The sequence below is a fragment of the Diospyros lotus genome, chromosome 6 (genome assembly GCF_014633365.1).
Source record: "Diospyros lotus cultivar Yz01 chromosome 6, ASM1463336v1, whole genome shotgun sequence".
Classification (NCBI taxonomy): domain Eukaryota; kingdom Viridiplantae; phylum Streptophyta; class Magnoliopsida; order Ericales; family Ebenaceae; genus Diospyros; species Diospyros lotus.
Window position 1 is genome coordinate 13,038,361 of NC_068343.1, and position 14,701 is coordinate 13,053,061.

General features: G+C 35.3%; 2 protein-coding genes across 3 annotated transcripts; both read right to left on the reverse strand.

Annotated features, from left to right (window-relative positions):
* Positions 1-667: 667 nt before the first annotated feature.
* LOC127804098 (diacylglycerol O-acyltransferase 2D-like) lies at positions 668-10,274 on the reverse strand. Of its 2 annotated transcripts, none has more exons than XM_052340829.1 (9): positions 9,874-10,272; positions 9,717-9,791; positions 9,525-9,610; positions 5,281-5,387; positions 5,019-5,174; positions 3,601-3,687; positions 3,159-3,256; positions 1,562-1,649; positions 668-958 (listed from the first exon to the last, which is right to left on the reverse strand). In XM_052340829.1, exons 1-9 carry the CDS (start codon positions 10,128-10,130, stop codon positions 857-859), a joined length of 1,056 nt encoding a protein of 351 aa, XP_052196789.1. In that variant the 5' UTR covers positions 10,131-10,272; the 3' UTR covers positions 668-856. The 2 variants fall into 2 exon arrangements, with proteins under 2 accessions (XP_052196789.1, XP_052196790.1); XM_052340830.1 differs by having other exon boundaries at positions 934-1,069; positions 9,874-10,274.
* A 1,089-nt stretch (positions 10,275-11,363) lies between these two features.
* On the reverse strand, positions 11,364-13,045 carry LOC127804100 (uncharacterized). Its single transcript, XM_052340831.1, has 4 exons — positions 12,808-13,045; positions 12,543-12,719; positions 12,229-12,390; positions 11,364-12,135 (listed from the first exon to the last, which is right to left on the reverse strand). The coding sequence occupies exons 1-4, from the start codon at positions 12,895-12,897 to the stop codon at positions 12,022-12,024; spliced, it is 543 nt and encodes a 180-aa protein (XP_052196791.1). The 5' UTR covers positions 12,898-13,045; the 3' UTR covers positions 11,364-12,021.
* Positions 13,046-14,701: the final 1,656 nt, after the last annotated feature.

A 14,701-nucleotide genomic window follows, 5' to 3' on the forward strand; every position in this document is an offset into this window, starting at 1 on the left:
TTCAATGCCCTCCCCAGATGAAATTGCTCTCTGTGCGTGTAGAGGTGTGATAACTTTGTCAAAATTTGCAAATGAAGTTATATCTTAGTGAAAAATACAAGCCATGACATCTCTTACTAATGACCGTACAACCTCATCTTTTCCTTCATTTTATTGAATATAATGTTGATAATAATTTCCACAAATGACGACAATATATACCACCTTCCTACGCCCTTTAAAGTTGAATTTATAAGACAGAAATGAGGCGATTTCTTACAACCTAGAATTTTTTTGTAACTAAGCTGCCTTCACAAAGCGTGAATCTAGTGCATGGGAACAATTTTTTTTTAATCGTAAAATATAAGCAACTAAAGTGGAGCTTTATTCAAACTAGAACTTTTTCTCTTAAGAATGGAAATTCCCCATGGAACTGTAATTTATGGTAAATGGATGAAACGGGCTTGAGGCGTATCGTAAGACCCCCCTCCCCTTTTTTTCCGGTTTATTGGTTAAGTAAATTAGTATCATAGACTGGGTTCCTCTTCCACATTACAGATATGCTAATGGCTGAACAGTTTTCTTCACCTTTATTTAATCAAACGTCAAGGTAATATATATGGACCGTTAATGCATAGCAGACCCTGTAGTAGCTGGGCCGAACCTCAATAAAAAATACTCAGGCCCAAGCCGGAAGTGAGGGCAGCTAGCAGCCCACGCGCACCTCATTACTGGTTCATGAAATTTTAATTTTAACCGATAAAATTAGCCGAATGAAACAAATAAACAAGCATAGTAGCAAAATATAGAGACTAAAAAGTAGATAAAAATGAAGAGTGGGGGCGAGGGGAGTCGCGAATGCACGCTGGAGTTGTGATCAGAGTATTCTCAGTTTAAGATCAGGATGGCCGACCCTCGCTTTGTGCCTCTCAAAGAGGTCTTGAAGCGCTTCAACGAAGCGACTATGGACTTCGTCGACCTTGAAAATGGACACAAGAAAAGGGCAAGAGAGGAAGAGTTAGCAAAGCATATAAACGTCAGCCTCAAAATGGCCGTCTTCACTTGCAAGCCCCTCGGGCTGTGGCATGTACTGCATTTAAGTTTTGCAATAAAGATAGCAAGTGTTCAATCTCTGATTAGTATGGACAGAGTAGTAAAACCATAAACTAGAAATATAAATGGAAAGTAAGGATATTGGGGTTGACAGTTCCCCTTGAACATGTAGCCAAGCCAAAAGCCATTTACACTAAATTAGTTAGTTCACCTTACTCTCGAGTTAACACAGACTGACGATACAATCCTAATTCATGTTGGAGGATGAAGTATAAAACTCCGAAATTTCATATCAAGGGTGAGACAAATTGAGTGTGCCTCTGTGTGTGTGTGTGTGAGGATTTGTGAATCATCAAGATTTGTGCCTAAGGTAGTGTTTTTCCCTAGGAGTTGGACATGGAAAGATGCAGTCTCGCATGAACAAAGTGTGGCAACCAATGATGAAATTACCATAACGAATACATCCAGACAAAAACAATGTATGGACAAAACCTAACAGATGAAATGGTGCAACGAGCAGCACTGTTACCTCTTCCATGGAGGGTTGTGGATTTTTCTTGACTTCAATTGGTCTACCAACCACCACATTCATTGGATAGCGATAGGGAAGGGGAGACCTGCAAGGCAATGGAGTTCAATCAGTTGCACAAACTATCCTTCTCTTCTGATTTATCTAAGAAGAAACAGAAAAGTTCTCTTAGAACTGCATGCTGAGCCAGTCACAATTTTCTGGCACCAAACCTACCCTATCTCTGTAGTTTGAATAGTTACTATTCCACATGATCAGTTGATAAAGATATATATATGTGTGTGTATATATATATATATATAATTGAGGGCAGGCTTGATAGTATTAGTCAGGTTGCTCCTTTGTGATTAAAAGGTCACAAGTAAGTTGTGGAAACCTCTTCACAAAAAACTAAGGAGAAGGTTGCATATATGAATACAACTCTACTCCAACCTTTGCGATGTGGGGAGCCTCATGTACTAGGGATACCTTTTCTCATTTACTATACAATTAATCAGGCCAAGTTAGCTATATGCACTGGTCCAAGTCTCAGGGTAATGTGTTTTCCATTTCATGGTGTTCTTTAAACATCCTCTGATGCACTTAGGTACCAAAGAAAATCCCTTTTTGCTTCAAAAGGGATGTGCCTTTTGAAAAATAAATGTACAAAGTTTTAATATAACAATGGAGAAAAGAACAAAAACTATATTAAATTAGTTAAAATAAGTTTGTTTTTGGGCAAATAGCCAAAAAAAAAACTTTTTTGCGAATTTGCAACTTTATCCAATTGTTTCAATTTTTGTAATTATATCCCAATTGAGTGTAATTTTATCCAATACATGAAATCGATTTAGAAGTTGTGTGTCAATGCTAACGTGGCATGCCAGGTGTCATTTAATAATAATATTTGTGAGACCCACATATACACATAAGTAAAAAAAAAAAAAAAAACTTCATGATTGTGTCACCATAGTCATCTACGTTGACTGTTCACATTCTTTTTTTTTTTTTTTTTACTTATGTGTACATGTGGGTCCCACAAATATTATTATTAAATAACACTTAGTATGCAATATCAGTATTGACACAAGCCTTTTAAATCGATTTCAGGTGTTGGATAAAATTGCACTCAATTGAGCCAATTGGGATATAATTGTCAAAATTGAAACGAATGGATAAAGTTGCAAATTCGCAAAAAGGTTTGGGTTTTTTTTGCTATTTGCCCTTTGTTTTCTCTCAAGTTGTCCACTCTTGTAGAGCAAGAAACTCAATTGACACTATTCATCAGGATCACCACTAATCTATTAGTTGTGGCATGTGTACTAACTATTCCCCTGGGTCAAGCTTGAAATGTTCAGATAAGGTATAGCAGCCAGCAGAATGAGAGAAAAATCCACAATAGAAAGCCATGCAGAAGACTTTGGATACAGTCTGCAAAACCTTGCAATATTGCTTAAGATCCAAAGAAGTAGTTCCCACATCTAAATGTGGACCAAAGAGTAATAGTAAATTGATTAAGAATATAAAATATGTCCTTGTTACTTGGGCAATTAAATGAAAAATTGCTTCACCAGAATGCTCTCTGCTGTCACAATGAATAAAGAAAAATTGAACATACCCAAAAATTCCCCAAAAGATAATTGGGGTGAATCTAATGGCTCTAGCAAATTGCATGTACAGTTTTCCACCAGGCTTCCACCACTTATAGACATGTGACTGCAGTAGAATGGGGAGAGAAGGTGAGAGATCATGTCTGTCTAGTGCAAAAACAAATCCTTAACATAGAAAATCTTCTTTATGAGTAAAAAAAAATTCAACAAAAAAAAAGATACTAAGAAGACCATCGAGGAAGGATAGATATAAAGGAGGCAAGCTAGCAGTTATTTAGATGGGCTCAAGCTATACACATAATGTTATGTAATACACAACAAACTGATTATAGCTAACATATTAAGGATTTGAATGAAGTATGCACAACAAAAAGAAGAGAAAACAAAGGCAATACAAGCAAAGAAAAAGTGTCAACAGTTAAAGCCTAAAAAAACAGGAGGAATCAGTACCTGACCAAAACAAAAAACTGGGACTAATGGTCGTCCCAACTCCATAGCTATGCGTACAAATCCTCTTCTTGACTTGAGGAATGCAACCTACAAATGAAGAGAGAATAATGTGAAGCCAGAGCAAATATCCACAAGATAAAGGGAGGAGCTAGGGAAAACTCAAGTTGGAATTAAAACAAATAAACTGCCAACCTAATAAGCACAAGATGCATGTGCCTATTAGATGCTTGCACTTATCATACACCATTCAATGCATGAGAGTACTTCTAAATGTATCCTTGTAACTTTGGTTTATTTTTAACCTATACCCTTCTCTCACATGGAGGACAAATGAGCCTCCTGTTTAATACTTCGGAAATTTGAAGTATTAAGAAGATAATTTAGTATCTAGCAATAAAACGAACAGTTCTTTTCTTCATCTTTTTAATCTTTTAAGAACTTCAAAATCAAAACTTGTAATGCATATATGTGCAGAATTTTCCAAAATAGTTAATTCTTTTATTTATTCTTATTTTCTAATTTCAAAATGCAGACTGAAAATATTCTTTCTTATTATATTTATATATGGATGAAAAAATTTCTTTTTACGATATTTGATAAATTATAACACTATTTTTAATGTAAAAAAAAAAGAAGAATTTGGTTTTTTTTTCACATCCATATAAAAGTATATATTTGTTTACTTTCATGTCGTGTTCTTACTTTCTTAAGATAAGAATCTTCATATCATCTATATATTGTCTCGTGTTCTTATCCATGCTTCTCAACCTTCAGATCAAAAGCTCTATCATTGGGATGGATAGTTCATGTCCCCTGTGGCATTATGGGCAGTCACAAATTATAATCCCATCAAAAGTCAGAGACACTATTTAACTCCCAAGGAGTATGATCTGTGTGTAAGAGAGAGGCTTTAAGATCCAGCGGTCTGTTCTGATACTTCTGAACAAGAAAAAAGAAAGTTTTAAGATTTGAAAGATGGCCATTGTCCCTGAGCTCATCTAGAAGCACAGGCTTATGACCTAATTTGTCAGTATGAGTCAATCAATGAAAGATGGTGATGACAGGCACTTCGACCCCATGGTGACGATGGCCCCAAAGCCCTCAGTCCACATCTCAAGTGCACACACATGAATGAGACAATAACCAAACAGAAGTACTACAAAATGCTTACCATTATGAGTCCTATATAGAAAGAATTCCAAATGGAAGAGAGAGCACAAATTCTCACATGCAGAAAACTAGATAAACTCAAATCTCACATTCAGGATAGAGGATCATTTAACATGCAAACTAGGAAAGTTAGGAGAAGTTTTGAATGGTCAAAAGCAAACTAAATGTTAATATCATTAATATCTAAATATATTTATGGTAGAACAATAAATATAAGAACTCAAATGATTATTAGTTATAAGATAAACCTCAGAACCACGTTCCATGTGAATTATCTCTTGCACTCCACCCGGCACTATGATGCAACTATAACCAGCTGCCAAGAGGGAGACAAAATTTTTCCTTGATGCGGGTGCAAGTCCCAACCAAGTCCATATATGCCTGAGGAATGGTGTGTAGAAAACCTGATTTTTGTTTCAGTGGGTAATCAACACAGTTAATAAATACACAAAGATGAGCATCTCTCCATGAACTTTACAACGGTTCAAGCACTAAGGTCGGTTATCTTACAGCGGTACTTGCAAGAACCTTAATTTTTGGAAGAGGCATAAAGCCTGTGAGGTCAGCAAGTGCAACAACACCAATGGGCAACACTGAATGTGGTTCATAGCCAAAAACTGCATGAACATGCTTATTTCTTTTACTAGGGGAAAACAAGAACAAATAAACTAGAGCCATCAGCAAAAAAGTAAACTCAAAGCCTGACAAATCAGTACCTACAGTATAACAGAAGACAACTTATGCAAGAGTAAGAAAAAGAAATCTAATCATGTATACCTGACATATAATACAGTAACAAATAGAACATATTCATCAAGATTGGGGAAAAGCAGCACATTAAAATCCATTTTTCAGTTGGTTGGATATAAAAGCATGGAAAAATATTGGACTTCAAAAGCAGATAGGTTGTGTTGAAAATGCCTCAGCAACTGTTATGACGTTGGAGCAGAATTGAAGATAATCTGGAAATCTCTCTCACAGCTGGCTTTAGGAGAGGAAAAATAGGAGCAGAAGTAGCTAACTAAATTGATAAAATAGTTAGTTACAGTCCTAAGTTTAAGGCTTCTGTTATGGTTTTTTTGTTTAGCTGTAGTTGAAGTTTTTCAAATAATTAGTTCCTATATTTTAGGAGATTATGGATGAACTATGTAGCAGTTCAGTTAAGGTTTGATGTATTTAAACAATCCTAAAGACTCAATAAAAACGTATCTGTGATTTGCCTCCATTTTGTGAATTCCCTCTGCTGTGTTTTACTTCTATTTTCTTAGTTATCACCAATAGGTTGCCAGATTAAATTATTCAGCCAAGGAGAGTTGGGATGCATCAGGAGCAAGAACTTAACGTAAGAAAAGAGCAGGAAACATCACCATTACTACATTGCAATCAAAAGCAAAATCAATGCCTTACCCAGACCATGATATACTCACATCAGGGGCATGACCCATTTATGTTGTTTGCCTTTTTTTTTTCTTCACTTGTCTTTCATCTTGGTCAAGCATTCCTATACTTAGCAAAGAGGTAGTAGCATTTAGTGTGGCAACAATGAGATTTTCCAGATAAACCAGCAAATTGAGGGCAAGCCTTGGTAGCAGGAGTAAGGTTGTTCCTTTGTAATTGGCAAGTTATTGGGTTATGAAAAGGGAAGGGACTCTTTGGAAAACAAAGGTAAGACTACATAGGAAAACGAGCCTCCCTCAATCCTCATTAAGCAAAGAGCCTCGTGCATTGGGAATGCCTTTTCTTGTTTCTCATTTAGGTTGCAAGCTTACACACAGAATTGCAACTTTATGAAAATCCAGAAAATTGGCTTCAGGGATGACAACATTTTCTAACCTTACAGAAGTGAATGATGATATTGCAAATTCTAATGATGAAAACTCCATGGAGAACAAAAGCAACTCAGCAGAATATGATCTTTCTAGGGTGTGTTCAAGCAAAACATTGATAAGAGGAGTTTTCTTAAATAATGAAAAGTTGGCTAGAGCCAAGATTATCTGACATGGAACCTCCCAAAAATCTTCGCTAGCTTAATGACTGACTTGTGCTCTATTCATTTATTTCATTAACACCACAACTTGCAGCTCCATCCATGAGATCCTATTACTGGCACCAAGACATCAAAATAACATGCAAAGCTACCACCAATATCAATTTATGCCTTTCAAAAATGGAATGTACCTACAAACCTTATGCACCACCTGATGTCATTACAATCAAATATTGGACTTTACCACTAAGAGGGTGAGCCTTGATGGCAATGGTAAGGTTGCTCCTTTGTGACCAATAGGTCACGAGTTTGAGTTATGAAAGTAGCAACCTTGAAAATAAGGGGCAAAGTTGAAAGGAGAAGGTTGTGTACAAATATGATCCTTCCCTGTCCCGGTGTGGTGTTTAGAAAAGCGCTAAGCGCTTTAAGTGTTGAAGGCTTACAGAGCTTAGGTGCAAAGCAAAGCAGATGCTTATGCAAAGTGAAGTGCATATAAATTAAATAAAGATACTTTTTAAAAAAGCAATCATTAGAAAAAACTAATAGGAATGATGGCTGTAAATTTAACAAAAGATCAGATACTATTTTTCATTTATATTTTATACCAATTTACAAGTTCATGGAACCATAGCAAAAACACGTAGGGTACATATGAAAGGATATAATTTTGTTAATTGTTGGTCCTAAAGGAAAGACAATCTGGTCTAAACTCTCAGTTGAAAGAATTGGAATATGCTAAGGTTTCTTTTTTAATTTTTTTCTTTTTTTTATGGGTGAGTCTTCTTTTATTTTTTGTAGAAGTTTGGCAAAAAAAAACCCATGTTATTTCATTAACATGATTTATACATAGGATCAAATAGAAGAATAAGGAAACAAAATCATCCCTAATTTACAACAATCCCCAATTAATCAACCTCTAATTTACAACAATCCCCAATCAATTAATTCCTAATTTATAATCAATCAACAATCCCTAATATACAACAATAAAAAATCAATCATCAATCCTTAATTTACATCTATCGGGAATCAATCATCAATCTCTAATTTACACCTACCCGGAATGAATCATCAATTCCTAATTTATAACAATTAGGAATAATTAGCAACCCTAAACTTACACCTAATTACATGCTTCCTTCAATATTTTTTTTTTGGTAAATACAACTGGGTCTTCTTTTTTTTTTTTTTAAACAAATGTATATATGATTTTATTTAGATTTTTTTAAGATCTGATAACAGCTTTTTTGGGGTAAGCATTCCATACAAGCAGCCAAACTATTGCAAACATTTAAACAAATTCAACCATTCATATTGTTTGATTTAAAAAAAAAAAAACCCAAGTGTATTTTTGAAGTGTGCTTTTTTGCACCTCGGAACTCAGGTAAAAGTGCAACTTAAGTGCACTTTAATCGTGCTCAGCTAAAGTTGTTGAGCTGAAATAGAGAAAAAAGCCCCAAGCATGCTGTGCTTTGCACTTTGTGCTTAAAGGGAACTTTTTCAAACACTGCCCTAACCCTCATAAAGCAGAGTCTTACACATTGAACATGCCCTTTATTGGATGCTGTCATGAACCTAGGGTTCATAATGGGGCTGGATTGACAATCGGAAGAATCCGATTGAGTAGAACTAAGAACAGAAAATTTAGAGGGATATTTGGACAGAAATGGGGGAAGGATGTAGAGAGAAATGAGGGAGAGAAGTAGAGAGAAAATGAGAGAGAATCAGATATTCATTTAATCAATTCAAGCATGCCTTCCATCCTCTCTAGCTGTGGCTTATATAGCCTCACAGCATTGCCCATGCACCCATGTGCAGTTACAACAATGACTATAACTGTCTATAGCCTAAACAATTAGCTATAACATAAAGAAGAAAGGAAATTACAAAGTATAGTAATGCATGCAAGCTAAAAATTATTATATTTCCTACTCTATCCTTGGGGATCCTTGGAGTCATGACAGATGCGTGCCCAAGCAAAGACAGAGATATAGACACTAGCTTCTAAAAGAACAAAAGCTACCTGCTTGTTCGTTTCTATTTCTATTTCTTGTTTTCTTGCTTTCTGAATAACTTCCCCCAATTTTCTTGAATTTGTAAAATTCTTCTAATTAATGCAATTGACTTTTCCTGGAATTTTAATTTCAAGGAGAAAAGCTTAAACAAGTGACATGTTCCTGTTGAATTTTGGAGGAGAAACTTTGCAAAAGGAAAGATTCTTTTTTTATATTCCTGAAACACGTCTACTTCACTAGCATGGCCTAAAAACTAGTAGGCATGACTCTTTAGTACACTACTCTTAGAATTCTTCCTCATCATGCATTATGATTTTATCAAAACACAAACTTTTAAATATTTAATAAACACACTCTCCTAGGTGCATAATTGATCTGAACTTCGTTTCAGCAAAGGTACCACCATTCATCAGTTCCATTTTGATCGATATAAAGTAATCTCCTGCAGTTGGTCTATTTTATGTGATTAGGCTTTCCTGGAACCTTAATTTTCCTGGAGAAAAGCTTAAGCACACTACATGGTCCATTTTGATCAAAATAAAGTTGATCTCCCTAAATTGGTCAGTTTCAGTTTCCCATCAATTTCACTGTTCTCCTGCGTAAACAGACCAAAACACAGCATCCAACTGGAAAAATGACTATTAATGAAGATTGCGCACTTCATGAGAGGCGGTCTCGTATTTCAGGAAGACTAATTAATACGATTTTCAGGAATCAATTAAGTAAACAAGAAGTGGGACAAAGAAGCTAACCATAGGCCTGATCCGGATCGAAGGCTTTAATATCCTCCACATGCAGAGTGACTGGAAAATAACCACAAGCATGCTTGCAGATATACCTGAAATCCATTGGATCATCATCATCATCATAACCATTTCGGTAGAAAAACCAAATTCTCACTGAAACACACAAACACACACACACTCGGATTCAAAGTCGCTGACCTCGATAATCTCCGGCCCCATTTACTCCTATCGTCCATCGGAATCACCATAAATATCACGAGCAACCCCAACACCCTGATTATAACACAAAACTTCACATCATTACACGCCTAATCAGATATATTTTAGCATTCAATTTCAGTAAGCGAGAACGAACGCGAAGAACTTGGGAAGGGGAAGGAAGAAGAACGAAGCCAAGACGACAACGACGTTGAAGTGGATGCCCCCAAGCCAAACAATCATAGCCAGTATCGAGCGTATCATTGGGCCTTCCGAGCCTCTGAACTCCGCCAGCTGCGGCTTGACCGCCCCGCCGTCGGCCCGCTCCGCCGCCATCGAGACTCTACCCGAATGTTCCAACACTTTCAACAAAAAAATGCAAATCCAAACATAAGCATATAAATGTACATGCATATATGTATACAGATGCAAATCCAAGATCTGTAGCTGTGCTCTTTCGGCATGGTCTTGGCGGCGGAGGTTTCGAGTCACTTCGGGAGCATCGTCGGATCGGGCCGATGGCCAGTCGGAGCCCGCCAATCAGATTCGCTTATCGCGGGGGCGGGGGTTTGGTCAAGTGCAGCATTCACGTGTCGGCACGTGATGGATGGCTGGAGCCTACTGTAGTCTTAACCGTAGGGAACCATCCCCCCCAACTAGTGACGTATTATTTCGGTTTTTCTTATTTCTTCCGACACCGAGCTGCCCGAACTCAACACGTGCATAGCCACAGGTTTTTTTTTTTTTTTAGTTTTCAATTTTTATAGAGAGCTTTCGATAATTTTATCATTTTATTATTTTTTAACAATTGTTTATCAAAATATTACCCCTTTTTTTATCGGTCCAAAATTATTTATGAAAATATTATTTTTTTTATTGATCTAAAATACTAACTCGTTAATATCTAAATTTCTGACTTTAAAAGATTCGTGTTGATCATAATTTTTTTAAGAAATTAAAAACAAAAAAGGCATTGATTTAAAAATATAATTTTTTATACTATACTTTTATGGGAATAAAGTAATTTTTTTCAGAGTAATATTTTATATTGATATATTATATATTAAAAATACCAATTGTTTTAACCATTTTAGTTAAATTTGGTATCATAACTAATTTTTACTAAGTAATGTTGTTGAAATTTGGATGAGGTTTGACTAAATTGGCCAAAAGAAATTTAAGGAGAACCAGCTGATATTTAAATTAAAGATTGATGTGATTTTGAGGTAGTGGTTACAAAAATACAGATGGAGTGCTTGGATTGAATAAGAATACAAGATGATAGTACTTATCATATAGGATTGTTTTATATTTGAAGGAAATATTTAATTTTGATATTTTGATTAATATTTTTGCATTAATGTTTCATATATTTATATTGATATGATATACAATACAAGATATCAATAATAAAAGTGTCAAAATTGAGGATTTAAATAGCAATTTTCGTATACTTAAAAATGATTGGCATTTAGTACTGAGTGGTCAGCATTGAGTTTGAGTATGAATATTGTTGTGTTGTGGTTATTATATATATTGTGAAGGTAGTGTTGAGCATGAAAAATGCATTGCCAGACGTGTTCTCAGATGCAGATGCTCCAAATCAAGCTTCACATGCATTGGTGATTGTCCCGAAAAGAACTCTTGAATTGGTTGAGGGAAATGACAAAGGAGTGGCGGTGGTACAAGTTTCCATGTGTTCATAACAATGTTTACATTAACACAGATTGTTATCTTGTTCGTGTCTAATAACATAACAATTGCTTGAGGTAAACAGCTTGAGAGAAGGGGTCTGGTCCCATAAAAGGTAGTGGGGCCCACCCCCTGCTAGCTAGCCCGCCCGCCCAGCATGGCCAAACAGTGGGAGAAGATGGCAGTTCCAAGTGGGATAAACATGACCAACGAGGAGATATACTTTCAACCCGTGAGCCTATTGCTCCTCTATCTGGTTTTGGTGTGATTCTTATAGAGGTGATTTTTGGATTTAAAGCGTAAAAACACTAATGATATTGTCAAGAAAATCTAGTAAGATATGGTTGGATGTATAGACCATATTTGATCGTTGTTGTACAACTCTATAAATTCCAAATAGGGTTCAGGATTTTCCAGCCGTATCAAGCCTAATCTCAAGCAGCACACAGCACATATGAAGAACAACCAAAAAAAGAAAGAAAAACGTACTTTCAAGACTCTCTTGACGCTAACGGATCAAGCAGGAAATACAGAAGTCCCAAATTCTTAGCAGATTGTGGCTGCCATCAACTGTGAATGTGAGTTCCATTCATGATTTCCAGCACTGGACATCTTAACATCCAGTTGGAAACCAAGCAAGCCATTTCCTCTTGGCTTTTGCTTTCTTCTTTCTGCTATGAAGCCTATGATTATGCTGATTCTGACTCTTTGTTACAGAGGTCTCCTCCTGCAAGATGCGTACATGCATGTGCCATCAGAAATTAATATATAAGACTTTAGAATAACAGAATTCCAGCACCATTAATCTCTAGTTACTTACTTGAATTAGGACAGGCTCTGACCTTTTTTCAACAGTTCTAGTTACCTCTTCATCTGGCTTTGCAACAGATGATGAGCCTGAGCTGTGGCCAAACTTTTCAGGTAATGGAATAGTGGAAGAACTTGACCTTGAAGTGTTCCCTTCATCCATGTCCAAGCCCAGCTGCATGAGAAAATAAATTGAAGCAATACCGTGAACTAGAGACACCCAAAATAAATGTAATCAGTAGTTCAGATTTAAGAGCCATTATTGCCAAATTAAGACCCGAAAAAATAAAATTGCAATTTCATTAATTTGTTAGATGAACAATTAACCTGTAACACTCGCATCTCAAGCTTGTCCAGTCGATCCATCAGCGTGCCTTTGAGATAAACTTGTTCGAGTGCGTTGGAAAGGTTTTTGCCGTCAACTTCTTCTGGTTTTATATCTTTAGTAACTGGTGTCGATGAATGCCTTCTGGATAAGGTATGCTTCTCTTCCAGAAGCTGCAGCTGCAATTATATACGCCAAATAATTTTCACTGGAAATATATATAGATATACATGTGTAAGAAGAAAAAAAACTGAAAAGTTGCAGTACCAAGCGTTCGAGGCGATCCAATCTAGGCAGAACTGGCAAGGGTGTACTGGCTGTGGCTGGTTCCTGCCGGGCTAGTTGATCTGGCTCCATTGGTTCAGTTGAATCTGCTCAGCTCCTGCTAAGAGGTAGTTGCAGACAGACCCTTCAGTTTCTCAGGCCTTTCTATCACTTTCCTGGGCATATAAGCATATATCATGTCAAAGGTTGGTTTTCCTGAGTCTTGCCCAAGAGATTTCAGTTTCTTTTTTTAGGAGGGGCAGAGAGATAAGGATGTGGACACTGCTTCTGTAAGTGCCAGCGCAGCTTTCAAGATGGAGGAAGCTGTTGAGATTTTTATGCCAGAAGAAGTCATGCAAAGTTGGCTTACCATAACTCTCTTGTCACTACTCTTAACAATTCTTATATATCCATCATATGTTTAACATAGAATAATGTAAGCCAAAGCATATTTATGTATCAAGAAATAGAAGAACCCATTATATATAGGAATATATATATTTACACAAAGAAACTAATATCTTTATAGATATTTTATATTACCAAAAAAAAAAAAATATCATCAACTTCTGTACAAAAGTGAAGATGGGAAATGGTTGAAGATTGGGGACTGGATAATGGACTTCACAATAATGCCAATATTAATTAGAAAATTGGAAATCCTGCATCCAGCCTCCTATCTTCTGACCGAGTACGAACAACTAGATCTTTCCTTCTCCCCAAATGTTAAAGATCTAAAACTTCTTCAGACAGAGTCCAAATACTATATATCCATTAGCTTTCATATCGTATGAAGTAGCAGGTGTAGCAGATCATATATTCAACTGTAAATTTTAAAAAATCCTACATATATAGAATTTTTTTGTGAAAACTATCACCCAAATGTCAAGAATATTCATGTCAAATAATCAAGAATAAATAAATAATAAATAAATGCGTAAATCCATAATAATTATGTCTCTTTAGATTTGTGCGGCGAGCCTTCTAAATCAATACGAATTTATGAGAAAATTCTTTAAGTTTCTCTTTACAACTAGTTTTTGATGATGGGATACATAAACAAAACTGATTCGCTCGTATGATCTGAGGATCATAACTGCTGTATTTATAGAGATAACAACCCATTACTCTATTGATAATTTTGTTTCAGCTCATCAAGAAAACATAATTATTCTTTAAGTATCTACACATTAAAGGCTCATACCTTATTAGATACATTAAAACCCAAATGGCCCAAAACTTAACAGATCACTTTTAATTGAGTTTAAGATTATTTGACAACCCACAATGCATAATTATTCACATATGAGCCCAACATTGGATTAAGGATCCAACATAGTCGATTTAAGAATATTTGTGATTTCAGTCAATAGTTATTTTGGTGATGTTTTGACCATATAAATAAGTATTAATTTTAAAAAAATATATTTTCTTTACTTTTTGAGATAAAAATTTCTAATTAAATTTTTGTATTCAAGTTTAGAAAATAATTTTTTTTCACTCGATAATAAAGACAAGAGAAAAAAGTCTAAAAATATAAAATTGAATAAATAAAAATTATGGAGAGTTCATGGTCAAATTTTGTAAATTAAAAAGTTATCGATTTACTTTTATTTTTTTTAATGTCTAAATCAATGTGGATTCTCTAAATGAAATTTTTGTCATTCAAATAATCATTTTTTCAAATTATCCTCTTAAAATAATATCGCTTTTTGCTTTTGTTTTTTACCTTGCATTACTAGTTTACACTTTACTATTAATTGTCTAACATTTAAAAAAATAATTTGTGGACTTAGAGAGTTTGGGGTTTTATCGTTTAAGTGGAACAACAAAATAAATACAACATAAATTTAAACAAAAAAAATCATCATAAAATAGAATTAATAATTTTATATAT